This window comes from Boeremia exigua (genome assembly GCF_020726555.1).
Source record: "Boeremia exigua strain MPI-SDFR-AT-0100 chromosome Unknown C7974scaffold_8, whole genome shotgun sequence".
Taxonomy (NCBI): Eukaryota; Fungi; Ascomycota; class Dothideomycetes; order Pleosporales; family Didymellaceae; genus Boeremia; species Boeremia exigua.
Window position 1 is genome coordinate 687,873 of NW_025763525.1, and position 26,951 is coordinate 714,823.

A 26,951-nucleotide genomic window follows, 5' to 3' on the forward strand; every position below is an offset into this window, starting at 1 on the left:
AACCAGCTTTCTCCCGTCGTTGCTCCTACGAATACTCTTTGAACCTGTCTACCGCCACCGCTGTGACTCATGTCGTATAAACCTCTTGTATATCAATACTCGACTGATCCTCCCTGGCAATAACTGCAACAACTCCGGTCCCCCGCATTCAAACGGTCCAACTACCGCCACCAACTTAGAGTGCTGTCGACAGCGCACACACCTATATACCCAGCAGCGACCGCCTGTATAACAGAACAACATCATCCACTATGCGCGACCTTCGCAAGCAGGCTCTCGAGAGCCACAAGACTATGTCGCGTAAAGCGCGTTCAAAGATCGCCTCTGGCAATTCTTCAGTAGCTGGCTCTCGGACGGCTAGTCGCAACGTAAGCCGTGCTCCTTCGGACGAAGGCGACGACGGCTATCTCAGCGACGAAACAGCTTGGAGGTGAGCCCGGTCCATTCCTCACGACTTTTTTTTGGTGTTTCCCCACATCGTGTCTCACGAAGTGACATCATCCCTGGAATGCGATCGACGCGCTAACACCCACTACAGCACCAACTCTCTCGACGACATCCTCAACGGAGAAGATGTCAATATTTCGGAAGAACAATGGAAGTCCGAGCTCAACGTGCGTATCGAGCAGATCACCAATTTGAAGCGCAGCACCACTGAGGGCCGTACTGCGAGCTTTGCTGCTTATGCCTACATTATTATGGCCCGTTTCGCCAATGAGGAGATTGAGCCTCAGATCAGAGAGCTGCTACAGTCGATGCTTCGAAGCATCAGGCAAGAGACTACGCCAAGTGAGACAATCAAGGCTCTTAAAGGTACGATACAGTCTGCACTTCCTCTACGCACCACTAACAGTCCACAGCTCTTGCTGCGACCATCGTGACCCTTGATACCGGCGATGTCTACGAGGATGTTTCGGGAGAACTCAAGCGAGCAATACAATCAGAGTCTGGTGAAGTCCAGGCCAACGCCATCCATTGTCTTGGCGTAGCTGCCTTCTTCGGTGGAGCTGGTGAAGACGAAATTAAGGACATCATGACGCTGTTCCTTGGAATCGTCGAGTCAGATGGGGCGTCTGTGGACGCTCCGGATAATGGTAGCGTCGTCACAGCTGCCCTTGAGAGCTGGGGCTTGCTTGCCACAGATATTGATGATCTCCAAGAAGAGACTGAAGCGGCCATTGAGGCCTTTGTGGATCAGCTTGAAAGCTCTGATGCTGGTGTGCAAATTGCCGCAGGAGAGAACATTGCCTTGTTGTATGAGAAATCTTACACTGCTCAAGAGGAGGATGAGGAGATCGAACCCGAGTGGGTTAACGAGGATCATCCAGAGTTTGTTAAAGGGGCTTCAAAGTTGGTCAACCGTTACCAGGTGTACCGCAATCAGTCCAAGCTGCTGCAAACCCTCGATGATCTGGCGACAGTGTCTTCGCGGAGAATATCAAAGAAGGACCGCAGAACACTACACTCGACTTTCACGGATATTCGCAATTCTGTCGAAAAACCGTCACGTGGTCCTGGGTATTCAACAGTGATCAGCGAGACCGGACGAGTATACGGTGCTGGTCGAATGAGAGTCCGGATCAACAACAGTCTTGAGTTGAAGATCGACGAGTGGTGGAAGCTCATAAGGTTCAATGCGGCCAGAAGAACACTCCAAGGAGGTTTTGCGCACCACTGGGAGTACAACGAGACTGTCTCATCAGCTCTCCCGTTCTCGGTCAACCGTCGTGCCAAGCATTAGTGATGCTTGTGCACTTCTTGGGTTTGCTTCGAATTGGCATATATACCTGGTTGGCGTCGGCGCTTTGGGAACCATCTTTAACGATCATTCAGCGAGATGCATTTTTCTGGTGTTTCCTATAGATACCTAGATATTGCAATCATCACGTGTCGAAACATGCCCCGCGTTGCCCCTCCAGGGCTCTCCAACCTGTACACTCCAAATGATCTCCATTCGCGACTGATCTCGTGCGGTTCTTCACTAAACTTACTTTTTGTGAGAATGGACCTGATACTTGTGATTTAACCCCCCGCTCATCGCTTTCGCCGTGCGATGCATGGTTGCACCTGCTGCAAGGCAGCCAGCCCTTGGCGCGGCGGCCGTACAGCTTCGTAGAACTTTCTGGCAGCTTTACCCACTGGAGCTTTTCTTCGACCTCAATCACCACAATTCTTACCGTACAACAAAGAACCTCAAAACTACACCCCTCGCCACCCAATTGTAATCCTAAAGCTTCCACGCCAACAGACAGGAACATTTGAGCAAACATGGCAGACAGTAAGCTGATCGCTTCGCACTCAAACACGCCTACTCACCTAGTATAGAGCGCACCCGCTGCTTCTTTGACATCGCTGTCGGAGGTGTCAAGGCCGGTCGCATTGCTTTCGAACTCGTACGTTGACTACCAGCGTGACCGTACCGCGGTTACTGACAGCGGAACAGTACAACGACATCGTTCCCAAGACCGCCGAGAACTTCCGTGCGCTTTGCACAGGCGAGAAAGGGGTGGGCAAGGCTGGCAAGCCTCTCCACTACAAGGGCTCGGGCTTCCACCGCGTCATCAAGGGCTTCATGATCCAAGGTGGTGATTTCACTGAAGGCAACGGCACAGGGGGCGAGAGCATTTATGGCGAGAAGTTCGAGGATGAGAACTTCGAACAAATTCATGACAGGCCATTCCTGCTGAGCATGGCAAACGCGGGACCTGGTGAGTCTGCTGTTTGAAGCATCGATATCGCCCATCGCTAACACGGAACAGGCACGAACGGCTCGCAGTTCTTTGTCACGACCGTTCCAACCCCACATCTGGACAAGAAGCACGTTGTTTACGGCGAGGTCATCAACGGCAAGAGCATCGTGCGACAGATCGAGAACCTGAAGACCCAGAGCGGCGACAAGCCATGGCATGACGCTACCATTGTCGGTAAGATGAACAGAACATGAAACACACTCCATAGCTGACATAGGTTAGACTGCGGTGAGCTCACAGATGAAGATTACGACAAGGCGACCGATAAGACACCCGATATCACAGGCGACCCATACGAGGACTTCCCCGAGGACCAGAAGCCTAGTGAGGAGGAGTGGGAAGGCGCACAGGTCTTGAAGATTGCGACAGAGCTAAAGGACATGGGCAATGCCGCTTTCAAGAAGCAGGACCTTCATCTTGGCATCACCAAGTACCAGAAGGCGCTCCGTTACCTGCATGAATACCCTGCACCGCTGGACAACGATCCTCCAGAGCTGTGGAAGAGCCTCCAGGCGCTCAAGATCACGGTTTACTCCAACCTTGCGTTGCTCCAGAACAAGACCAGCCAGTACGCCGAGGCCGCCGAGAGTGCGACAAAGGCGCTCGATATCGAAGGCATCACAGAGAAGGACCTGGCTAAGGTGTACTTCAGACGAGCACAGGCCAAGATCGGCAAGAAGAACGAGGAAGACGCACTGGCAGATCTGGACGAAGCCATCAAGTATGCGCCAGGCGACGCGGCGATTGTGAAGGAGCTGGACGTGGTGAAGAAGAAGGTGCAGGCAAGGAAGGACAAGGAGAAGAAGGCCTACGCAAATGCCTTCGACTTCTAGGTACGCGCGGTGGAGGCAGATGAAGGGCGATGCAAAAAGGGCCCAGATGGTAGCCCAAGATACAGTGAAAGAATAGTTAACGATAAATATATGACCCGACAACATCTCGTTTCATGTTTGATTGTAGGTATTTAGCCAGCGACCTACAAGCTGCGCTGTTCTAGGCGACACTAATCTGTGCAAGACACTAATTTGTACAAATACGAAGGCTCCACTCAGACAGTTTCCCCGGACGGCCTGCCTAAATCCAGCCTCAGCCTCAGCCTCAATCTCCCGAAGCAAGTGCGCTGTACGAATATCAATACACACGAGCAACCTCACCGTTGAGAATCAACAGACCCCGCGCTCCTCTACTTCCGTCACTGCGAGCTCGGTGAGAGAATTAACACCCTCACGCAACCGCCGTCGAGAAACAAGAAACACGGACTCCAACACGACCATGACGTCCGGGTACGCCAACCTCGACGAGCAAAATTCGTCCTACCCTCCACGCCTCTCCCTCTCACACTAACCCCTCCAGCGCAAATGACAAGGGAGAGGGCTGCGAGGCGGGGCTGAGAGGACTGTTTATGCGGCGAAGTGCCTCGCGACTGCGGAGCCGGGTGTGCGCTTGTTGGTGCCGGTGTTGGATGCAGGCGGGGACGCGGCGCTGGAGCCCGTCTTTGTGTTCGCTGGGGCGGTGCCGGGCGAAGACGCTGTCGAGCCTGCACCAGACGTCGATCCGGTTGTCGAGCCTGCTGGACCTGCAGCGGCCGTGCTGTTCCCAGCAGCAGATCCGATCATCTGGAATGCGATTACGCCACCGAACGGCCCGGCTTTGTTGCTGTTCGCGATCTTCATGAAGCAGACGTTCTGCTGCCCTGCCGCGGTCCCAGAGCACGTTGTCCCAGCGGGCACCTGCACAGCGATGGGGAAGTCCTGGTTGACGTTCGACGCGCGCTTGACCAGGGCTCGGGCGCGCAGGGCCCAGTAGGCCAGGCTGCGGGGGACCTGGCCGTTGGCTTTGATGTTGCCCTTGTTGCCGGGCACGTCCTGCATGACTGTGGCCTGGACGCCGGTGGAGAAGGCGCCGGTGCCGGTGGGGTCGATCATGGCGGACACGGGGCCGGCGCCGTCGGTGGTCACGATGTGGAACGTGCCGGTGATCATGCCGCCGTCGGTGACCTGGGGGAGCGTGGAGCCGCTCTGCGCCATGGTGTCGGCGAGCATGGCGGCCGTGTTTGGGCCCTGGCCTTTGGTCTTGCCGAGCCCGTCTGTGGCAATGTCGGTGCGCTTGAAGACGGTGGTGTCGGGCTCCGTCACTTTGTTCTTGCCTGCGCCTGGGATGATGCCGCCTTGGATGCCGATTGCTGTGCCGTTGCCCCCTGCGTCGCCTTGAACTGCGGCAATCTTGCCATGGGCGGCGATGAGAGTGGGCGCAATGGTGCTGATGAGGAAAGTAGAGAAGCGCATATTGGGTGATGGAGAGTTTTGAATGGGAGATGAATGCAGTAGTGTAAGAATAAAAAGTTACGGGTTGAAGATAGTAGAGAAACGAGCCAGCCGCTTCAATTGAGTAGAGGAAGAATGGAAGAGAGTCTTGAAGCTTGAGTTGCTGCTATGTGAGGAGGATAAGCTCTATTATACTCGACAACTCACGATATACATCCACTGCCGGTCGGAGCGCACAGCATAAAGGCGCAGAACAGGCATTCTCGTCCCCAATCGTAGAATGCTCCGCTTGCCAGTATCAAGCCCTAGATCTGCGGCACCAAGGCCAGGTGAGGCTTGTCTGGATGGATACGAATCTCGTAGGATGAGACGGGGAGGAATAGGTGTGACAAGCTTTGAACAAGCTTTTGGGTAAGCGCTTGGTGGGTCTGTAAGGGACGAACGCATTCGAAAACCAGCTGCAGCCTGGTCGTCTGCAGTGTTCACCGTTGTGGGAGACTTGGTCTTGCCTTGGTGTTGGCGCCTCAGGCCATGCTTGATCCATACTGCGACAGAGGTTCACTCTGAGATCTGCAATCATCGTAGCATGTATGCCACCCTGCCAAAGCAAAGCGATGTCGTTGTGAAACTGGGTAGTACTAGAGGCATGCGACATGAACAGAAACGTCGTGGAGCTGAGTTGCATGAAGTCGTGACAGCGGGTGCTGAAACAGGCGAAACGCCCGTCGGCGAAGCGCCCACTTCGATACAGCGTCTGCGATCAAGATGCAGTGTCGATTGGCCAGGTCACCGGGTGTCAGATCCTTCAAAACAGTCACATCTGGGCAATTGGCCGCACTGCTGGAACGCAGCGTGATAGCAGCAGTGGTGGGGGGCGTTGCGATGGCTCACGTGGATGGAATGTGGAAAAGACGATCTTCGCTCGGTGGTACTGGAAACCTGGATCATAACGGCTGCCGCTGCACAGCGCAAACGGCTGCGGCACGCGTCATGGGACGGATCGAAAAGAGGAAGGTTGCTGGCGGTGGGATCGACACGATAAAGAGGGGCGACGTCATCTGGCGCACGTGGACGCGATTTGATCTCGCGGCAGGACTGCTTGAGCCCAACACTTTTGCTTTTATCCACAGAGCCCAGCGACGATAAGCGTGCAGGAGAACGGTATTGACGGGCGATCTGCGTGCACTTGAACCTGCGTCCCCGGCGGTCCTGTCTGCAAGCGCCCGCAGTCAAGCCTTCAATCATCGCGCGCCGTCTCCAGGTCCGGAGACTCCAGTCCAGGGTCCAACTCCCACTGAACCCACTTCTGCGGCATCCTTGGAAGCGCATCGGCCGTTGAGAATAATTGACCGCGGTGACGGCATTGCTCGCGGCGCACGGCAACACGCCCTCCAGCACGCCCTCGAGCACCCTCTCCAGCACGCCCGCCAGCACGCCCGCCAGCATCTCTCGCACGCTGGTCGACTCGCCAACCACTGCACGGCACCCCACCATCGCACAGCGCCCACACCGCGCCCACACCGCACCACCAGCACCATGTCCCCGCAGCAGCCCGCCCCGCACTCCCCTGGCGCGCCCCTGGCCAGGCTGGCCGACGACACGACGGCGGCGCCAGCCGAGGGCGAGAGCATTCTGACCAAGGGCAAGAAGCTGCTAGGGTTGGGCGGCACTCAGGAGGGCATTGGGCAGGCCGAGCAGGACGCGTTTGCGCTGGCCGAGGAGGTCGCGCCCACGCGCACCCTCTCGCCGACCGCGCCGACGCCAGCTCCCGTGTCTGCATCTACGGCCTCGGCGCCTTCGCTCCTGCCGTCTCCGTCGCTCGCCGCGTCACAGTTCGACCGGCGGGCGTCGCCCCGCGCCAGCCCGCGCATAGCCCCCATTGGCATCGGCGCCTCGCCCAACCGTCGCAGCGTCCACCGCACCTCGTCCCCCGGCCTGCACTCGCCCGCGTCGTCGCAGATCTTCGAGCGCAACGTGCAGGAGCCCGAGCCGTCGCCGGCCATTCCCAACCATGTCAAGACCGAGGACATGATCCCGCCCGCCCTCGACGCCTCTGCCCTGGCCATCACCGACGACCTCCTCAGCCCAGAGAAGGTCGAGATCATCACACACTCGGCCCACCAGCCCGCCGCCGCGACCGTCAGCGCGAGCATGGCCGACTCGGTGTACTCGCCCTCGCTGGCCCCAGACGACTCGGCCGTGTCTGGCCACGCGAGCACCACCGAGACGACAGAGGCCGCGCCCAACTACGGGTCGCTGGACACCGAGGACGTGAAGCGCCTCAGCTTCATCTCGTTTGCCGACGTGGTGCAGGCCGAGCACGTGGAGAACGACAGAGAGACGTTTGGGCCGGGCGAGGGCATCCAGTTCATGAGCCTCAACTCGACCTCCAACCGCTCGCCGTCGCCCGTGCGGTCGCCGCTGTCGTCGCAGGGCCGGACCGCCTCGCCGCCCACGAGCGGCGCGCCCTCGGAGAAGGGCGTCGAGCACGCGCGCACACGGTCGCCGGGCAGCCCTACGGCATCACATGTTGCACACAGCACGCCGCTGAACGAGGAGATGCCGCTGCAGGTCGAGACGATGCGGCAGGCGATGCGCAAGCCGGGCACGGCAGGCACGTCGCCGCCGCAGTCGCTGCCGCTGAGCCCGGTGAGCATCGAGGACGAGCGTCCGTTTAGATGAGCAGTGCGGGGGTAGGTGCGGCGAGCGGTGCGGTGAGCAGTTCAGACGGGCGGTGTGGTGAGCAGTTCAGAGCAGTTCAGATGGGCGGTGCGGTGAGCAGTGTCAGACGAGCAGTGCAATGGGCCGTTCAATGAGTCGCTCAACGAGCCGTTCAGCGAGCAGCCCAGACGAGCCGTTCAACCAGCCGCTCAATCAGCCGCTCAATTCACCCTCAGACGAGCGCAGATGAGCAGTGTGCGAGGTTTGATTAGGGGCAGCGATGCCGGACGTGTGCAGTCACCAACGGCGGCCGTGGCAGGGGTTGCGGCAGGGTATGCAGGGGCAGGCGGATTTCGTCTTCATCTCTTTCATCTCCTTAGGTAGCAGACGCGGTGAGCGCAAGCGGCGAGCGTTGCAGATATGATATCCATGTATTTACTTCCAAGCAAGCAACCCAACAGCCCAATGCCCCCTGCTGCGACGTGTTGTGCGGGCGGCCAGCAGCCAACCGGCGGTCGCGCATTGCACGATAAACGGCGGACCCAGGATGTGAGCCAAGTATTGCACGACGCGCTACAGCAAAGTAGGGAAGATGCGAAAACGGCGGAAGACTGCCTGCCTACATTGCACCAGGCTGATTGATGTTTTTGAGATGCTAAATACTGGTCTGCTTTGCAGCTTCGAGCATTGTATGTACAGCTGCAGCGTCTGTCTGGACTGGCCCGGCTGGGGTCGCTTGTCCGCCGTGGTGAGAGGGCGGCTCGCGCGCTGGCAGGCTAGGAGCTGCAGATAGACGAGCCCCCGGCAGCACGCTGGCTGGGCAGCTCGCTGGCGGTGCGCGAGTCGCGCGTCCGCAGCGCAGGCCGAGCGCGCGAAATCAAGGCCAAGGGCCCGCGGACGGGTGCAGCGCTAGGCGTCTGCTACTGCCCGCTACTGCCATTCTGTCCCGCAGGCTGCGATGCGCCACAAGCAGCAGAGCTGGAACCTCCTGCGCCTGTCTCTGCCTCCCGCCGGCCGCGCCTCTGAACCCCCCTCCGTCCATGAGCGCCCGTCGCCGGAGGGCTCGCTAGGGCACACACAGCGCGTCCGCCAGCATGGACCCGCGCGCGAGCAGCGGCAGCAGCAGTCGGCGCAACCGCGAGAGGAGCCAGACGACGGCCGACCGCAACCCGCAGCGGGACGACTTCGAGTACGCCACCTTCACCACCTCCATCACCACCAGCAGCGGCACCACCACCAGCACCACCAGCACCACCATCCGCGCCGTCACCCCCGAGCCCAGCCCGCCGCTGTACGCCAGCCCGCCGCAGTCGCCGCGCGCGCACCACCGCCCCGACCAGCCCGCACACCACCGCCCCGACCAGGCCGCGCCCGCGCGCGCCAACAGCGACACCCACGGCCACGGCGGCGCCCGCCCGCGCGAGAGCAGCAGCCGCCCGCGCACCCGCACCCTCGAGGAGCGCAGCACGCGCGACCGCTCGCCCGCCAGCCTGTTCCCGGGCCCGCGCCACCGCATCCAGAGCCTGGAGGAGGGCCTCGTCAGCAGCATCGGGCACCCCTCGACCATCCCCGCGCCCGCACCGCCGCCCCGCGCCGCCGCCACCAGCAGCCGCCGCCCCGCCAAGCAGCAGCCGCCGCCGCCCGCCGCGCCGCAGCATGCCGCCCCCGCCGCCCCCGCCGCCTGGGTGTCGCCCGTGCCCGCCGCCGACGTGCGCAAGCTGAAGAGCCTGATGCGCACCACCTGCGGCAAGATGCAGGGCCTGCTGGCCTTCCGCCGCGGCGAGGCCAATGCCTGGGCCCTGTCCTACTGCTTCATCAACGACGAGGCCGGCAGCCTGCTGTACGAGCCGCAGAAGGAGAACACGTACACCCGCACCCTGATCCCCGACCTGCGCGGCTGCCACGTCAAGAGCGCCTACGACGGCGAGGCCTACACCGCCTACCTGCACGTCACCGTCCACAACTCCAAGCTCGAGGTCCACCTGCGCCCGCCCACCCAGGACGAGTTCGACTCGTGGTTTGCCGCCCTGCTGTGCTGGCAGCCCATGCGCCCCAAGGGCATCCAGAACCGCATGGCCAAGCCGCAGACCCCGGTCGTCATCGAGCGCCGTCTGGCCGACAGCCGCCGCCACTCCGAGGTCTCGCTGCTCAAGGAGGCCCCCAAGAAGGAGGCCCCCATCATCAAGGTCGGCAAGATGATCTACTGGGACACGAGTGTGACCTACAGCAACACAGGCACCCCCAAGTCCACCGCAGGCCGCCCGCAGGCCTACCGCGTCCAGAGCCACGGCTCGCGCCGCTGGCGCCGCGTCTCGTGCACCTTGCGTGAGAACGGCGAGCTCAAGCTGTATTCCGACACCGACGTCACCCTCGTATCCACCGTCCAGCTCTCGCAGCTGTCGCGCTGCGCCGTCCAGCGCCTCGATCCCTCTGTTCTCGACAACGAATTCTGCATAGCCGTGTACCCCCAGTACACCGCTGCCTCTTCCTCGATGCCACTGTTACGTCCCGTCTTCCTGTCGCTCGAGTCGCGTGTTTTGTATGAGGTCTGGATAGTACTTCTGCGTGCATTCACCGTCCCCCAGCTCTACGGCCCCAAGTCAGATACCCTGCCCGAGGAGGGCCCACTCTCACCGTCATTCGAAACCCAAGACATGTTCCGCATGGAAAAGTCCCTCTTTGTAAAAGTCATCGAGGCACGATTAGTGCCGCCTGTTAGTCCAAAAGTTGTTGCTGGTGCTGGGGAGGGTCCGACACCAATACGGCCGACCTCGTCGGCCACGACCAATCCCGGAGGCTATCTCATTGAAGTGTTATTAGACGGCGAGGCCCGCGCCCGCACAACGGTCAAGAACGAAGGCAACACGCCGTTCTGGAGAGAAGAATTCGAGTTCCTTGATCTACCGGCCCTGCACACGGCCTCACTATTACTAAAGAAACGACCCCCAAGCTATGTCCGAAATGAGAAGAACATGTTCGATAACTCGGCCGTCAGCGACAATCCGTATGCTTCGGAAGGCGGCTATGCTGGCATCTCGTTCGATCAGACATTGGGCAAGACAGACATCTATCTTGACGATCTGGGGCCGAATCAGGAACTGGAGAAGTGGTGGCCGCTGGTGAATATGTATGGCAACAGCGTGGGCGAAGTACTTGTGCGTGTCAGCAGCGAGGAGTGTGCTATCTTGATGGCTCGCGATTACTATCCGTTGTCAGAGTTACTGCATCGCTTCTCGAACAGTCTGACGCTACAAATTGCCCACATGGTGCCAAATGAGCTCAAAAAACTGTCCGAGTATCTGTTGAACATCTTCCAAGTATCTGGAGCGGCCTCAGACTGGCTGTGCGCACTCGTTGAAGAGGAGATTGACGGGACGTTAAAGGATTCGCCCGCAAGCCGGCTTCGGTTCAGCAAGAGACTGGGATCAAGTGACTCGAACGAATCGGCTCTGGGTGGCACTTTCGGCTCTGCAAGCGATCGGGAGGTCTTTGTCCGAGACATGGGCGTCAACGCCAAGCTCGAGGCTAATCTACTGTTCCGTGGCAATACGCTCCTCACCAAATCATTGGATCTGCACATGAAGAGGCTGGGCAAGGAGTACCTGGAGGAGACGCTGTGCGAGAAGCTGCGCGAGATCAATGAGAAGGATCCGGATTGCGAAGTCGACCCCAATCGAGTCTCTTCTCAGCACGAGCTGGACCGCAACTGGAGGCGTTTGATCAACTGTACCGAGGAAGTCTGGCGGGCGATCTACAATTCCGTGCAAAGATGTCCGCAAGAGCTGAGGGTGATTTTCCGGCACATCAAAGCCTGTGCCGAGGACCGCTATGGCGATTATCTGCGTACAGTCAAGTACAGCAGTGTATCTGGCTTTCTGTTCTTACGGTTCTTCGTTCCGGCTGTGCTGAACCCCAAGCTGTTCGGCTTGCTGAAGGGTACGTCTAGCTTATGAATTATAGACATTCAGTACTGACACCATACAGATCACCCCAAGGCGAAGGCGCGAAGAACTTTCACACTGATCGCAAAGTCATTGCAGGGCTTGGCGAACATGTCCTCCTTTGGCACGAAAGAAGCTTGGATGGAGCCCATGAACGCATTCTTGACATCGCATCGAACGGAGTTCAAGAAGTACCTGGACGACATTTGCTCGATATCGACCGCTAACTCGCCAGCGCCGCCAATCCCACCATCCTACAGCACACCCATTGCCATCCTGCATCGTCTGCCCCCTACGTTCAAGGAGGGATTTCCGTCGCTGCCGTACTTGATCGATCACTCCCGCAATTTTGCAATGCTCATCAATCTGTGGCTCGAAAACACCACCAAGACGGCACACGAGATCCAAGCGAGCGACGGCGATCTTCTGCGGTTCCACAATATCTGCGTGTCACTTAGCGAACGCACAAAAGACTGTTTGAATCGTGCCGAGCCCGCCGAGCGTCCTTCGTCCTCGTTGAGCGTCAAATGGGAGGAACTGATCGAACAGCTGCAGGGTGCCAGCCTAGATACAAACCGGGGAGCAATGACTCGAAGTCGAAATGCGATCAAGGAGGAAGAGATGGAAGATATACCGATGTCGCCGGGCAACGGCGCTGGCTATGCTGAGGATTACTCGTCCTCCTCAGCTGCCACCACTCCAATCACCATGAAGCCAGCGCCAAAGTCACGGCACCATCAGAACTCGAGCATCTCAGCATCGCACGCTTCTCAAAGTTCGCTCAGGAGCAACACCTCTCAGCAGATCTCGTACATTAATCCCTTCGCCAGCCGCGGCGGCTATGCTCCGTCGACACACGAGTCGATGACTACTTCACAGTCGGCATCCGCCTCCGCGAGTGCATCAGCATCTGCCGGAGAGGAAACCCCACCTGGCTCCAGCGACGGTCTGCATATGGCACCCGCACCCTCATACCCCCAGACACATACCACACCCTCTGGCTCAACAGGCTCGTTCCACCGCAGCAACCCCGTCGCGCCCATAAACACCTCCCGCCCCGAGCTCATGTCCCCCGATTCCAACTCCCGCACAGTGCGGCCCGAACCTGACAGCCGCAGCATCCACGCCAGCGAAAACGGCTCCATGCATGAAGAAGAATACACCACGGCGCTCCCCGCCTTCTCCTCGCAACCCCCCCGCGAAGCCAAAGAAAAAGAGCGCAAAGAGCGCGGCCTGCGCGGCGTGCTCCCCTTCCAGCGCAAAAAGAAAGACAAGGACCGCGACAAGGACAAAGAAAAAGATCCCAAGGACCGCGACAAGCCAGGCCGCAGCAAAGACAAAGACAAGGAGAAAGATAAAGACAGGGACAAGGAAAAGGGCATCCTCGATCTCGTCGACCGCGAGCGCCGCGGCGACTACTCGATGGCGAGCATGCGCGGGCGCCCCGAGAAAGACAAGCGCCGCGATGAACGAGACGAGGAGTTCTGACTACATGGCTGGTTTTCGGGCGAGAAGCCGCGGGGGGGCAAGGAGACGCAGGAGATTAAGCGCCGGAAGAGCGAGGGCGAGTTGCTGAATAGCGTGGCGAGGGACGTGTGAGCGCTGCGTGGGCGCTGCGTGGGCATAAACGTGGGCATAAACGTGGACAAGCGTACACGTACACGTACACGTAAACGCGCCGCTCGTTTCTCGAGCCCACTGCTCTCGACAGCCGCATTAGACGCCACGGCCCGTCCCGCCACGCCGTGGACAGTGGACTTGTCTGCGTCCTCGTCTGCATCCCTCTCCTCGTATCTCTCCTTCCACCACCCGAACGAAGGAACCATGGAACGGGCTGGGCTGTGTGCTTCTCCGTCTCCGTCTCCGCCTCCAAGAGGATTTCCTTGTTTGTCACGCATCACACTTTAGACTTTGTTACGAACCGGCGGGCAGCGGGTAGCGGTTTTAGCCGTTGGCGGTCCCCCGTGTTAGAACCGCCGGATATGAGGGAGCGGAATGTTGGTGCTGCATTTTTTTGGGGGGCTGGGTTGAGCGGGCATAGCGTGGTTTGGTAGCGTTGTTTTGAGAAGTTTATATGATATCGGTTTTTACCATGGCAGTGCCGGGTCGGCGGTGATGTGTGATGTTTGCTGGTTTTCGCGCTGCCGTGGCTGGTGCGTGCTGGGTTGGGTGCGGCGAGTGCGTGGGGCGACAGGGTGGGCTATGAGTTGCGTGGTGCGCTGAATCACGAGCCGTCGGCCAGGTTGTTAGAAGGGAAGAGGCGTGTGGGTGTGTGGGTTTTTAGATTGCGGTAGATTATGACATTGCTTTCTGAGCTGCACTGCTGAGACATGTTCTAGAGCGTGTACCTGAAAAACGGACTCTTGTCACCCAGCTCCAACAGCTCCTGATCCGTATACCGCGCCCGCACCGCCTCCTCCCCACACTCCAGAATCAGCTGATCCCGCTTCCTATTCTCCCTGCCATACGCCCACCGCAGCACAAACGTCATCGCCACCGCGGCCACGCACATAGCCAGACTCGCCGCAAACCCCGTCGTATACTTTGGCTTCTCGCGCGCAAGATAAATATTACTGCCCATGATGCCGCCCATGTTGCCGACGGAAATCAGCAGCGCCATGCCAACGGCCCGCTTCGAGCTGGGCGCCAGCGAGTTCGCGGCCCACGACACCAGGCACGTGAACGGGCAGTACAGGCCCGCGGCCACGGGGAACAGGAACCCGTACGTCAGCCCTGGGTACCGCGGGTGCGGGATCGCGAGCTGTGCGATGAAGCCGACGATGGCGATGCTGTAGCCGCCGATGATCCAGGGTGAGCGCGCTTGCGTCAGGTCCGAGCCCCAGGCCCAGATCAGCGTGACGATGGCGGCGAAGACGTAGATGGGGATGGTGAGGAGCTGGGCGTTGGCGCTGGAGTAGCCGAGGCCGTTGATGACGGTGGGGACGGTGGCGGTGAAGCTGTGGGAGTTAGTATGTGTCTATGCGTGTGTGAGGGGTGACTGCGTGCGTACCCGTACACGCCCACGGTGTTGCCCCAGAAGATGACCACGGCGGCCCAGATCTTCCAGTCCGCGAGCCCGGCGATGATGTACTGCTTCCCCATTTTATCGTTGTTGGTCGCCTTCCCCTGCCCACTCCCGGCATCGTCCTGCAGCCGCCTTACCAACAGCTCCCTCTCCTCCTGCGTCAGAAACCCCGCCGTCTCCGGGCTATCAGGCAGGATCTTCCAGATCACCAGCGCCAGCGCCACGGGAATCAGCCCCTCGATGAGGAAAATCCACTGCCACCCGCTCCTCCCCGCACGACCATCCAGCTTCTCAATCCCAAACGCCAGCAGCCCCGAAAACGCCCCTGCCAGCGACGCCGCAATGTAGAACACGGCCATGCGGCGCTGCAGCTCGAACCGGCGGTACCACAGCGTGAGCAAAAACGTCGCGGCGGGGAAAAACCCAGACTCCGTGACGCCTAGGAAGAAGCGGCCGGCCAGCAGCCCCGCGTACGAGTCCACCAGCCCCATCAGCGTCATCACGAGGCCCCAGGCGAGCATCAGCAGCGCCATCCAGTGCGACGGCCGCATCAGCTTGAGCACGATGTTGGATGGGATTTCGAGCAGCGTGTAGGGCACGAAGAAAAGTGTGACGGCGGTGTTGTACTGCAGGCCGTGCAGGCGCAGGTCCGTGTCCATGCCGGCGATTTTCGCGTTGCCGACTGCGGCGTGTCAGTTTACGCTTGTATACTTGTGAGTACGTGTGAGGGTGTGGAGGGGCGTACTGTTGGAGCGGTCGATGAAGGCGACGAGGTACAGCAGCGACAGCATGGGGACGAGGCGGAAATCGACCTTGCGCAGCACGCGGTTCGCATGTGCCTCGTCGAGCGCCGGGGGCTGGGCCTCGAGTTCGCCAGACGATGTTGATATCTTCGCATCGAGGTTCTCAATATGGCCGTCGGTTGGCGACGCGGCGCGCTTCTCTTCGATGCCCGTGGACGCCATCATACTATCTAGATGGCTTCTACCTAGATATTCTCAAGGACCAGACGGCTGCAGCACACAAAAAAGCGATACACGACGTTTATATAACCCTCGGTGCATCCACGCCCCGAGCTACATGCCGTACCACCCCGGGTTACCTTTCTCGGCAATTGCACCTTTCCTGCGTCTCAACACGCAGCAGTGCGTGGCGGGCAAGTCATCGTCGAGCAGCGGGTCTTCGCGCGGTGTCTGGGGTATTACGGCCCGCGGCGTTGTGGTGCGCGCGGGGTAATTGTGGGCAAGGGGGGTTTTAGTGGTGGTGGTGTGGGGATCGGCGTGACGTAAGGGGGGCGCGTTGGTTGTGCGGTGAGTTACATTCGCAGGGCGTGGCGATTGGCGTGGCTTCGGCTTGTAAGGGCTGTGTGAGAAGGCTTAGGCGAGCTTGAGCGGCCTCGGGAGGCAATTGAAGCTTGCTCGGACGTTGCACCGAGACGGCAGATCTGGGCGAGACTGCTTTGGAATGCAAAGGTCGCTTGGATGTAGATGGGTCTGGCAGTCATTTAGCACTCACAGCATTTCAGTCTTGAGATCACAGAATCACGCATAGATATGGCAATCTTATTGTAGATATTGACTCTTGGTCAGAATTGGGTATTAAGTTTGCTATGGCATTACATATCGTGGCTACTCGGGTAGAGTGCACGGCATAAAGTCGTAGATGCAGCGAGCGATCAAGCACGGCAGAAGTTCCACGAAGGTACTACGCTATCTCAGCGACAACAAGTAGAGTCTTGTCAAGGTTGAGCGCGTTTATAGATTCGCAGGCCTCTTCTCGTTCTCGGTAGCGCCAGTGACACTGATGCGCCTCTCGACATCGGCGGCCTGGTTGGCGTTGCCAAGGTGACCGGTAGGCAGCAGGTTGAGCTGGTCCTCCTCCTTGTCCATGGAACGGTAAGAGAACCAGAAGAGGATACCAGTAACGAACGAGATGATGGCAACGCCGCCGTAGTTCCAGACGACGAGAGGGTCGACTGTCAGAGGAGTGAAAGCCTGGGCAAGAGCGGCGGAGATGGAGGTGGTGGAAAGCTGAACAGCCATGACCAGTGATCTCATGTTCTTGGGCGCCTTGGTGAAGGCGTACTCGAGGGTTGTGACTGAGGCGAAAATCTCAGACATGGCGATCAGAATGTAAACACCGGTAACAGCCCAGACGTTGATGGGGGAGCTGTAGTCTTCGTTGGTGGGGTCGTCGTAGTATCCAGAGGTCTTGTAGACGTAGTATTGGAGGACAGAGGCCCAGACCATGGAGAACGAGGCGACGATGAAACCAGCGCAGATCTTCTTCAGGGGAGTGAACCTGATACCCCTCGCACGAAGGAAGGGGTACACAAAAGTATCCAGAACTGTTGATACTGTTAGCCTTGTTGTGTGCACACTGTTAACGATGAAACTTACTGGGAACGAGGATGATGATAGCGATGGGGTCAAGGTTGGCCAGAAGATCGTTGGGAACACCGTGAAGAGCCATGCTTCCGCACATCTGGGTCAGGTTGGAGTCCATCTGGCGGTAAGCGAGCCAGAAAATGGGGACCCAGAAGAACACACCGCAGGCGCGGAAACCACGAGCTACTTCATCGACCCAGGCGTCGTCGAAGGTGTACCAGGAGGGCTTGTTGTCGCCGAGAGCAGAAGGCCTGATCGACTCCCACATCTTGCCGTCGTTCCAGTTCTTCAGGTTCCTGGTGCCGAGAGCCTTCGCGAAAAGCTTGAAAGCAGGTCCCATAACGCTGCCACCCGGGGGTCGCAGGATGTAGTGCTTCTTGCAGACAATCAGGACGGGAAGGGCGAGGAGGAAGAAAACGGTGGGAATCGTGAAGGACAGCCAGAAGCCGACGTAGCGTTCAGCGTAGACCATGCCGATCTGACCAGCCAAGGCACCGATGTTGATAAACAGGTAGAAGTAGTTGTAGACACGGGTAATGGTGATGGAAGGGTCGATGATGACGCGCTTGCCATTCTTCTCCACAACCTCAAGTTTATCGGTATCAAGCTGCTCAACAATCAAAGGCGAGATATTAGGCTTGAAGGTACCAGTTCCGAGACCCATGACAAGCAGACCGACAATGAAACATGCCAGCGAGCCTTGCTTGTTGTCCAGGACGGCAGGAAGAGCAGAGACGATGAGGATGATGTGACCGATTTGAGCGACCATGACCGAGTAGAGGATCGTCTTGTAGCGACCAAGGTAGGTGTCGGCAACCCACGCTCCGAAAAGCGGGCAGAGATAGACCCAGAAAGCGTTGAAGGTGGTCAGGGAGAACGCAACCTGCTTGCCGAGTCCGAGGGCACCAGGCTGAGCCTTCTCGTCATGAGGGTTCAAAGCCATACCGGTAGGGGTCAGCCTAGGCTTCGCAATGAAGTTGGAGTAAACTTGAACACATCCATAGTAGGACATGCGCTCCACAAGTTCGACAAAGGCGATGGTGTAGATCTTCCATGGGATCGGAGCGCCGATACGGTCAAGCGTTTCGAGTTCCTCCTCGGTAGGGAGGCCATCGTTGTCGCTGAGGTAGCTCGCCTGGAGAGTAGCCTTGCCCTCAGAGAACAGGAATGGCGGCGGCTCATCTCTGTGAAGGGCCGGGTTCTTGTGATGTGGGTCACCTGAACCATCGATCAGAGCCGGGTCCAAGCCGACGGCAAGCTGTAGGAGCGTGAGTCTGAGCGCATGAAGACACACGGGGCACTGTGTGGCTTACTACTGTGTCTTCACCAGGCATGATGATGGTCGTGCTACTGTGTAGACTTGATGAGGTGGGGTGGTACGGTGGGGAGCGACAACGAAGGGAAGGAGGCCGGGGAGCGCAGGTTTATAGGGTATTCAAATTCAAGGTGAAAGCACGCAAAGCATAGCTCGCGTGTAGTGTGTGTGGCTGGCCGCCTGAGCGTGGCCGATCGGGAAGGAGGTCGTAATAGCAACAGATAAACGCCATAACCTAGCTTTGATGCGGCAGGTCTACAGTGCCAATCGCGTTGCCACCGCCATTGAATTCCCAGACTCCCTCAGGCGCGTGCGCGATAACTACTGGAAGTCCTCTGCGCGCGCCAATCAGTGCCCAGAGGAGAGCCGACGCACAAGCCTCGGCAAGACACACTAAGGGCCGACAAGGCCCACCAAGCAGCGGAAGGCAGGCTTGTAAAGGCTTTGCATGGCCAAGAGATTGCGGAGATATTGTCTTTACTGAGCGTCGCCTTCTGTTCTTTGCCCTTGATGCTGTACCTTCGCACCATCCGTCCCAGCAATCGCGCTCACCTGCAAACAGCCATCAACATCTCTCATCATGCTATGCCGCAACCCAGCAGGATGCGTAACAACGGTCTTGGCTTTATTACGTTCCGCCCGTATTTTGATGCTCCTTCCTAAGGCGGATAGTGAGCACCAAGCGTGGCGCTGGCTAGAATGCTTACCTCTCGGGCCAGCTAACCCAATACGGCCAGCCGTAGAACAATCACCTTCGATGGAGTTTCGACCAGGTCCAAAGCGTCCACACCCCGCGCGTGCTAATTAATGAACACCATATTTTCTGTCCATCGGTGCGGCGACTTGCGACAGTTACGTTTCATTGAATCCAACGTAAGTGTCATGAAGTGTTCACTGAATAATGGGCATTTGTCTGGACTTTGTTCATGGTTTGCAGTGTCACGGGTCGTCCTTACCTAGCTCTGTTCAAGGAGGATGGCACACAACGCTCGTAACTGATGCTCGGTAACACAACACACTGCATGCAGCTCAGCGCTTACGAGCGGCCGACAAGAGCGCCACTATCTTGGACGATCCGGAATGGAGTGTCATGCTTCGTCGTTTTGGGATGCCAACACGACTTACACACGGCTGGAAGGTCTGATGTCGTTCGATTCCATTTCCACCGCCTGTGATTCGATGTGCGAGAGGATGGACGGTGTATTTAGGCGCATGCATTCGGTCTATCCGTGCCGGGGGCGCAGCATAAGCTTTTCCAACGGCAGCTGGCGTGCATGCTTCTGGGTTGTGTACATGGCCTGCACAAGCCGGGGTCGAATGCCTGCCGCGGTATTATTCCATCGAGAGGAGTACTCTCGTCCCCCTGCGCATGTGGTTGAAAGGCTATAATGCTTAGATAGCGATCGTCGCTGTATCTGGCTCCCTATCAGTGCAACCATGAGACGATCAAGCTTGAAACCAGGAGTACAGTGTGTCCGCTGGGTAGTTACTAATATATTCATGCCTTCGTCGCAGATAGCAGGAATTGCTCACTGTGCGGATAGTCGGTGTAACCTTTAGCTATCTTCGGCGTGTAGAACACCGAACGATCATATCCAGTCAAGGGTATCGCCTCTTTGACGCGAAAGACGAGATCTGGATTAGCCACGAAATACCGCCCGAACGCAACAATAACATCGTACTCCTTAAACGTATCGTCCACCGTTTGTCGCGCTGACAGAGGCTTGAATCCTCCCGCTAAAACGATAGGACTTGCTCGGTCCCACTGCTTCACCATCCAAGCTACGCTCTTCTGTCCACCACAGTCAGCATCGTCGTTGCCCTTGATGCGAGCCTCGATCAGATGGAGATATGACAGGCCGAGTGGTTTTAGTTGAGCTAGGAGATATTCAAAGGTCGGTTCCGGCTCGTCCATGAGCATGCCGTTGAAGTCACTGTAGGGACTGAGGCGCATCGCCGTCCGGTGGGCACCCACAGCTGCAATGACTGCCTTGGCCACTTCGAGGTGGAAGCGCGCCCGGTTTTCGATACTTCCACCCCAGCGATCCTTGCGCTTATTGCAGGTCGTCTGCAAGAATTGATCGGGGAGGTAGCCATTCGCGCCATGGATCTCTACACCATCGAAGCCAGCAGCGATGGCATTCTTAGCCGCTGCCGCATAATCGGCTATCGCGTCCGCTATCTCTGATTCTGTCATGGCATCGGGAGTCTGGTCTTGGGGACTCATGGGGACGGCGCTGGATGACAGCATCCTGAATCCTTGGGACTCGAGTACGTTGTCCTTCGCAGCCCGACCTTGATGCCAGAGCTGGCAGTAGATAACACAACCTTTCGCGTGGACTGCTGTTGTGATCTTCTTCCACGCTTCCACTTGGGCCTCGGACCAGATTCCAGGAGCATTGTGGCAACCGGCAGCATTTTTTGCGATTATAGTTGCTTCGCTCACGATGAGAGTGCCCGGGACGCAAGCTCTTTGCTCATAGTATTCTCAACACCTTGTTAGCGATGTTTTGAATTACAGTCTGCTCGTTAGATCTACCTCTGCTCATGTCGGTTGCACTCCATGCATCGTCCATGCGATAGCGCGTCAGAGGCGCCATTGCTATGCGGTGTTTCAATTCATCAGTTCCAACGGTCAAGGGCTGGAATAGTCGCGACATATTGTTTGGAGGTATTTCGAGTTTTCCTTTGTGCACGATAGATCGAGTACTTCACGGGTATAAAGCTTTGGCGGGTCGTGCAGTGTTCCGAAATTCGGAGGACCCTTTGACTCTTTACCATTCTCCATGACTGACAGTGGCCTATGCTATCCGCGTCCGAGTAATGTTGTGCTGTAGTGTTGTTGAGATGGCATCGGCTGGTTTCGAGCCGATGCCAAGCCACGACCACTCCGATTCGTCTTCCGCATCCAAGGCTTCGGTTGCCATCTTCCGCGTCCTTCGAGAGCGCCGTTGACGTATCATCAACGTCTGCAGCCCGGCAGACGGCCGCCTTGCCAGATGTCCCCACAGACTGTGGAGCGAATGTCGTTATTAGACGGAGTCTCCGGTGCACCAGGAACCGACTGCCGGTTGTGACCCGCGCCGAAGCTCCCGTTGATGTGCGACGCAGGGTATTTTCCATAGCTGGGATGGTCTTCATAACAGGGCCGTCTTGCAGTAACGAGCAGCCCGTCCATTTCTACAGTCATGTTATATCCGAACCAGTCCTGCGGGGGAAAGGAGATACTCGCCTCCGATGTCACGGTTGACAGTGCGTCTCATGGCCATTCGCAGTGCCTCTCAGAGAAATGTACCGGAACGTCGATTGTCGAGCCGCCGCCTTCGACACCGGCAGAGGACGATGCAGATGACGGCGATGATACGCGATCCATCAGCGGCCAGCGCAACACCATGTCGGCCGGGCAGCTACGAATTGCGATACCGACATTATCAGTCTGCCTGTTCGTGTCCTTCATCGACCAAACAAGCGTATCAACGGCCACGCCTGCCATTGCTGGAGACCTGAACACGGGTACTGCGACTTCGTGGATCGGCACGTCATTTTTGATTGCTTCGACCGCATTCCAGCTCATCAATGGGCGGCTGTCGGACATCTTTGGGAGAAAGGGGCTTTTGCTGCTGTGTCTGGCGCTTCTGGGCCTCGGGGATCTGGGCTGCGGGTTTGCGCAGACAGCGGAGCAACTTTTTGTGCTGCGCGCGATTGCTGGTATCGGGGGTGGCGGCATCAACAGTCTCGTAATGATTATCGTCAGCGACATTACAACTTTACAGAATCGTGGCAAGTATCAAGGTAAGTGGGGTACAGTCTCCGTAGCAGTTATCGTGGACTACTGACACTTTCACTTAGGCTGGCTTGGCTCGGTCATAGCTCTCGGCAACGGCATTGGCCCGTTTCTGGGCGGTGCTGTGGTCGAGGGCGGATCGTGGAGATGGGTGTTCTGGATGATCCCCATCATGACGCTTCCCACTACAGTGGTTCTAATAGTGTTCTTGCCCCTCAAGCATACATCAAGTGACACACTAGCGAAGATGAAGCAAATTGACTACGGCGGCATAGCACTCAACATAGCGTCGACCCTTCTGTTGTTGATCCCGCTGTCCGGAGGAGGCCTCACATACGCCTGGTCGTCCGCATTCTTCATTGGTGCTACCGTGACGGGCGCGGTCTTGACACTTCTATTCGTCCTCTACGAGTGGAAACTTGCGCCTCTCCCCATCATGCCTCTCCGGCTGTACCGCGCACCGCATTGCTGGGCCCTCTACCTCCAGTCTTTCCTGACTGGCCTTGCCTACTTCGGAAACTTCTTCTACCTCCCCATCTACTTCCAATCGATCCTGCGCTACTCTCCGCTCGTATCTGGCGCCTTGATCCTACCCCTCGTCATCAGCACCTCCTTCGCCTCCATTGCGAGCGGCTACTACATGACCCGCGTCGGCAGCTACATGCACTGCATCCTGCTTGGCTTCATACTCTGGACCGTCGGCAACGGGCTCACCCTCATTCTCACCCGGCAAAACAACCTCGCCGTGCTCATTGTTGCCCTTGTAGTAGAAGGCGCCGGCATCGGCCTCACCCTCCAGCCCACCCTCGTCGGCATGTACGCCAACAGCCGCACCTCCGACCGCGCCGTTACAACCGGGCTACGCAACTTCATCCGCACCATCGGCGGCGCCTTCGGGCTCGTCGTGTCCGGCGTCGTGCTCGCGAACACCCTGCGCCAGCGCTTGCTCGGCGTAAGTTTTGTCTCCGACGGGCTGCTGGCGGCGCTCACGTCGTCGACTTATGCGCTCGACGACCTTGATCTGGCGCCGGCTCAACGCGATCAGATCCTGGATGCGTATATGCTGGGGCTGCGGTATATATTTGTGTTCTTCACGTGTTGCTCGGGGCTGAGTCTGCTTCTGACGTTGGGCGTTGGAAATACGAGCCTTAAGGCTGCGAAACCGGCTGAGGATGAGGAATCGGGTATTGAGCCAGCCATTCTCGGGCAGGAAATCGGAACTGAGGAGACGAAGACTGTTGAGAAAACGGATACTACTGAGAAGATGACTGCTGGGCAGAAGACACATGTGCACCCGGGCGATGGCCCCTCTGTTCGGTCGTAGTCAATGCAGACAGTGATATGTTAAGAGGAGTTTGATACTGGTAAAACTATGTATTACAAAGTAGCTATAGCCCTTCCTGAGCCATATCGAGGAGGTGATTTCCAGCGAATCCACCAGCGAATTCACCAATGTACATGGTACATCTATAGCTCTGAGACCAACCTATCCACATCCACAGAGTCACCACCTCTTCAATTCTCGTAGGCTTCAGAGAAACCATCACTTCCCATGTTGACGACCACTCCCTTGAGTTCAGGTGCGTACAGGCTCATCAATTTTTGACAGAACCAACAACACAATCTTCCTGATATCTCGGCCGCCTGAAAGGAGGTTCCGGATCCCAAGTGACAGGATAGTATTGCTTGTCGTCTTTGAAATGCCTCCACAACCACTGCTCTGCCTCTTTTTCGTCATCAGGGCACCAACCGTAGGCAGAAAAGTTGCCCATAGAGCCATAGTTCCGGATGATTGGTGAGCATATCTGTGTCGGCCATAGCTTCTTTAGCTTCTTCGGCCGTTTAGCCTTTCCTACAAGCTCCATTACCTCAGCAACGTTGAAGTCGATGATCTTGACTGTGGGTTCTGTAGAGTCATACAGAGGGCCCAGTAAAATGATGTTGCGGGGATGTAAATCACGATGATTGACTCCGGCATCGCAGATGACAGCCTCCGCGTGTAGAGCCTGTTCCAGGATGCGTGAACGAACTCGTTTACGGATCTCGGACGGATCGACGTAATACATACAATCGCCATCGAGATGCTCGATCAGAATCATACGGACGGTGCGGTGATGCGTCTCCCGTTGATCGAGTGCCCCGATGGGTGTCGCAATGACGGTGGTCCAGCTTCCCCAGAATGTAGGTATGACTTTCCTTGCTGCCGGTGACTTTTGGAGATGTAAATATGCTGCAGTCTCCCGACTGTAATCTCCGCTAGCGGCCATGAGAACGTCTTGCTTGAATCTACCATCGGTGTCGCTGTAGTAGAGAGGGTCGTATATCTTCGCTACCATGTTTCCGTTCACCACCACAAGCTGTGCCCCACGGTCGCTACCAATCCTGATGATCGAGGTGATCTCTAGCTCCTTGGACAAGCTGTCACGCGTGTTGCCGGTCGAAACCGTGTCTGTAAGGCAGTATTCGGTTTGCGATAACAAGTGCCAGTCCTTCGTTTTGGGAGGAGGGTTTATGCCATCGAATACTCCGGATGGTAGTGGTGCTTCGTGGCTGTTGGCGGTGAATTTGAACCCTACTCTGTATGGCAACGGTGGCTTGCGATACGGGTTGAAGTCGCTATCTTCTGATATGCCATCTTGATCTATTCCAGAATCTGAAGATGAGTCTGCCGAACAGCCAGACCGGTCGCAGGGATCATCAGGCGATGGAAGAGTCTCGGACTCCATGTTTGCGATAGGGTTGGGGGTTCGTTGTTGTTGTTGTGTTGGCGCGGGTACAGCTGCCTATGATTTATATAATTAGCGCGCTCAGCCAAGCGTGCTTTCACTTCAACACAAAGCAAGTGAAAAAGTATGCTCGGCAGACACAATGCTCTCACGTTACTGTCTTCAATTGGGATCAACTCCTGCTTTACAACTTCCCCTTGGGTAGGTCTGAGGACGCGAAAGACATGAAGACAATGCTGACCTGGTTTACTGAAGCCGATAATCTTAGGGAAGTAGATCAGATACGTCAAACATATCCGTAAGATCCTCCTAAGTTGGTTGTTGGAGGCTTTCGAGGCTCATTTCGATTCGTCGGCGTTGGCCAAATAAGAGATGTCAACGGGAATAGAGAAGGTGGCCGACAGCTTGAAGAATACATCTTTACAGGGGTTGTAGGAGAAACCGCCGCGAACCGCCGCACGCCTACGCAAATGACGGACAACTCGAAATCGTACGCTCAACGACTGCTGGGTACAATAGTTTTGACGAATGTTTTGCAGCACTTGTGTGCGTCATTGAACTTTGTAGCCATCAGAAGAAAACCGTAGAGCTTCAATTGAATTCCATCACAGATACAAAATGATTTGAGGGAGGGTTGCATGAGACGCACTGTGAAGCTTGTGATGAGAGGCTACAGTAATGAAAACCTCCCAATTGCGGATTCAATGATCTTTTTAATCATCTAAACTTGTGCCCTCCGTCAGTCGGAACACTCATGTTTCCTCCTGGAAACACCGATTGAGGTACCGGAGCTGGTCCCCATTGCTGAACAGGTGGCATGACATAGTGAGGCTGTGGAGCCCATTGAGGTGGACCTTGCGCATACGGTGCCGGATGACTGCCTTGTTGGAGTTCATAGACGTTGTCGAATCCTGCATATCGACCTTTGCCTCCACAAAGCCATTTGAATCCACCTCGTTGACGAGCTAGGACCCAGAGGCTAACTAAAACAAGCAAGGCGAAGATGGCCATAGGAATAAGTAAGAACCTGGTTGCTCTCTATATACGCATCAGTACTTGCGCCGTGTTGATTAGCATCACCAAAACTTACTGCTGTTCCGCACGCAGCGGTCGCCCACCCTTCGCTCGCATAGAAGCGCTCAATCTGACAAGACCAGGTCTCGCGCGTGAATTCCTGGTCCTGTTTCTGTACATCATCGTAGGTCTGCCAGCCAGTGTTGCTACTCTGCAGTGAGCTTGCCCACCCAAATATAGCAAGGCTCAGCGCGACAAGGAGTATGTTGCTAATCGCCGCGATCCACGTCCACATCCTTTGATGTCCATGTGTGCCCTCAACCTTCTTCAGCTCCCAAATCCCGAACGCATTGATAGCACAGACAATATAAGCCGCAACACATACGCCTAGTATAGCTAGCGACGGTGCATTATCTATGCGCATGGTAATATCGATGTCGGCGGCAGCGGTGGAAGATGTGGAGGTGCGGCCGTTGAGTGTGAGCATGAATGCGCCGTTGCGAAAGTTGCGGTATGTGTGATCGAGGAGCAGATTCTTGGAGATGCGTTCGAGGGCAAAGACCAGGACCGAGACTGGGAAAAGCAGGAGGACTGCTGGCGCGAGGAGGAGGACTACACGGCAGCCGTTGAGGTTGCGCATCGCGACTGATTGAAAGAGCGCTGTGCACGCTGAGGGACGCGCTGTTTCTACGAATCAAAGGCTCAAAATATTGACTACGTGAGTAATTAGTCCAGCATAACAACAAGCTACCGCTTGCGACGAATGGTGTGTAAGTAGTGGCGACATTGTTCTTAGAATAAACGGTAGTCGTGGACGCCTAAAGCGAGCGAAGACCAATAAAGTGGCGGCAGTGACCGGGCCTTGGCGATTCCAGCAAAGACGACATCAAAGTACGCTGGGTGTTTCGTGCATTACGATAATGTAGAGCTCGACCATGATAGCCATCTCTAGAGTGAGGTTGGAAGAACAGCGATGATCTCGTAGATGAGATGCTAGGTACGTGCACGTGCGCAATGACGCAGGAGACCTTAAACTAGAAGCAAATTAGACTGCCAACGTCACGAACAAGTCACTTCCACCATT

The 26,951-nt window shown here is 57.0% G+C and overlaps 12 protein-coding genes across 12 annotated transcripts; 6 read left to right on the plus strand and 6 right to left on the minus strand.

Annotated features, from left to right (window-relative positions):
* Positions 1 to 251: 251 nt before the first annotated feature.
* C7974DRAFT_315376 (interferon-related developmental regulator-domain-containing protein) lies at positions 252 to 1,741 on the plus strand (the record flags this gene model as incomplete). The annotated part of the gene is made up of 3 exons (XM_046138507.1): positions 252 to 430; positions 539 to 813; positions 861 to 1,741. The coding sequence occupies 3 exons, from the start codon at positions 252 to 254 to the stop codon at positions 1,739 to 1,741; spliced, it is 1,335 nt and encodes a 444-aa protein (XP_045995343.1).
* Positions 1,742 to 2,005: 264 nt separating this feature from the next.
* On the plus strand, positions 2,006 to 3,867 carry C7974DRAFT_213963 (peptidyl-prolyl cis-trans isomerase 1). Its single transcript, XM_046137021.1, has 5 exons — positions 2,006 to 2,278; positions 2,326 to 2,393; positions 2,444 to 2,708; positions 2,760 to 2,924; positions 2,973 to 3,867. The coding sequence occupies exons 1-5, from the start codon at positions 2,269 to 2,271 to the stop codon at positions 3,581 to 3,583; spliced, it is 1,119 nt and encodes a 372-aa protein (XP_045995344.1). The 5' UTR covers positions 2,006 to 2,268; the 3' UTR covers positions 3,584 to 3,867.
* Positions 3,868 to 3,919: 52 nt separating this feature from the next.
* Positions 3,920 to 5,317, minus strand: C7974DRAFT_214104 (uncharacterized protein). The gene has a single exon (XM_046137023.1). It carries the CDS (start codon positions 5,033 to 5,035, stop codon positions 4,151 to 4,153), a length of 885 nt encoding a protein of 294 aa, XP_045995345.1. The 5' UTR covers positions 5,036 to 5,317; the 3' UTR covers positions 3,920 to 4,150.
* A 750-nt stretch (positions 5,318 to 6,067) lies between these two features.
* C7974DRAFT_213966 (uncharacterized protein) lies at positions 6,068 to 7,896 on the plus strand. The gene has a single exon (XM_046137022.1). The coding sequence runs from the start codon at positions 6,551 to 6,553 to the stop codon at positions 7,694 to 7,696; it is 1,146 nt and encodes a 381-aa protein (XP_045995346.1). The 5' UTR covers positions 6,068 to 6,550; the 3' UTR covers positions 7,697 to 7,896.
* A 670-nt stretch (positions 7,897 to 8,566) lies between these two features.
* C7974DRAFT_362056 (uncharacterized protein) lies at positions 8,567 to 13,104 on the plus strand (the record flags this gene model as incomplete). Its single annotated transcript, XM_046139726.1, has 2 exons — positions 8,567 to 11,611; positions 11,660 to 13,104. Exons 1-2 carry the CDS (start codon positions 8,770 to 8,772, stop codon positions 13,102 to 13,104), a joined length of 4,287 nt encoding a protein of 1,428 aa, XP_045995347.1. The 5' UTR covers positions 8,567 to 8,769.
* Positions 13,105 to 13,673: 569 nt separating this feature from the next.
* C7974DRAFT_214129 (major facilitator superfamily domain-containing protein) lies at positions 13,674 to 15,904 on the minus strand. The gene is made up of 3 exons (XM_046137024.1): positions 15,387 to 15,904; positions 14,627 to 15,323; positions 13,674 to 14,573 (listed from the first exon to the last, which is right to left on the minus strand). The coding sequence occupies exons 1-3, from the start codon at positions 15,607 to 15,609 to the stop codon at positions 13,952 to 13,954; spliced, it is 1,542 nt and encodes a 513-aa protein (XP_045995348.1). The 5' UTR covers positions 15,610 to 15,904; the 3' UTR covers positions 13,674 to 13,951.
* Positions 15,905 to 16,206: 302 nt separating this feature from the next.
* C7974DRAFT_397451 (peptide transporter PTR2-A) lies at positions 16,207 to 18,647 on the minus strand. The gene is made up of 3 exons (XM_046142194.1): positions 18,342 to 18,647; positions 17,041 to 18,286; positions 16,207 to 16,988 (listed from the first exon to the last, which is right to left on the minus strand). The coding sequence occupies exons 1-3, from the start codon at positions 18,360 to 18,362 to the stop codon at positions 16,396 to 16,398; spliced, it is 1,860 nt and encodes a 619-aa protein (XP_045995349.1). The 5' UTR covers positions 18,363 to 18,647; the 3' UTR covers positions 16,207 to 16,395.
* A 209-nt stretch (positions 18,648 to 18,856) lies between these two features.
* Positions 18,857 to 19,319, plus strand: C7974DRAFT_214181 (uncharacterized protein). Its single transcript, XM_046137026.1, has 2 exons — positions 18,857 to 19,216; positions 19,281 to 19,319. The coding sequence occupies exon 1, from the start codon at positions 18,924 to 18,926 to the stop codon at positions 19,149 to 19,151; it is 228 nt and encodes a 75-aa protein (XP_045995350.1). The 5' UTR covers positions 18,857 to 18,923; the 3' UTR covers positions 19,152 to 19,216; positions 19,281 to 19,319.
* Positions 19,320 to 19,841: 522 nt separating this feature from the next.
* C7974DRAFT_315518 (uncharacterized protein) lies at positions 19,842 to 20,943 on the minus strand (the record flags this gene model as incomplete). Its single annotated transcript, XM_046138512.1, has 3 exons — positions 19,842 to 20,624; positions 20,667 to 20,830; positions 20,883 to 20,943. 3 exons carry the CDS (start codon positions 20,941 to 20,943, stop codon positions 19,842 to 19,844), a joined length of 1,008 nt encoding a protein of 335 aa, XP_045995351.1.
* Positions 20,944 to 21,419: 476 nt separating this feature from the next.
* C7974DRAFT_214193 (major facilitator superfamily domain-containing protein) lies at positions 21,420 to 23,587 on the plus strand. The gene is made up of 2 exons (XM_046137027.1): positions 21,420 to 22,135; positions 22,193 to 23,587. Exons 1-2 carry the CDS (start codon positions 21,532 to 21,534, stop codon positions 23,449 to 23,451), a joined length of 1,863 nt encoding a protein of 620 aa, XP_045995352.1. The 5' UTR covers positions 21,420 to 21,531; the 3' UTR covers positions 23,452 to 23,587.
* C7974DRAFT_214194 (uncharacterized protein) lies at positions 23,588 to 25,343 on the minus strand. Its single transcript, XM_046137028.1, has one exon. It carries the CDS (start codon positions 24,851 to 24,853, stop codon positions 23,723 to 23,725), a length of 1,131 nt encoding a protein of 376 aa, XP_045995353.1. The 5' UTR covers positions 24,854 to 25,343; the 3' UTR covers positions 23,588 to 23,722.
* C7974DRAFT_214172 (uncharacterized protein) lies at positions 25,304 to 26,907 on the minus strand. Its single transcript, XM_046137025.1, has 2 exons — positions 25,944 to 26,907; positions 25,304 to 25,891 (listed from the first exon to the last, which is right to left on the minus strand). Exons 1-2 carry the CDS (start codon positions 26,505 to 26,507, stop codon positions 25,571 to 25,573), a joined length of 885 nt encoding a protein of 294 aa, XP_045995354.1. The 5' UTR covers positions 26,508 to 26,907; the 3' UTR covers positions 25,304 to 25,570.
* Positions 26,908 to 26,951: the final 44 nt, after the last annotated feature.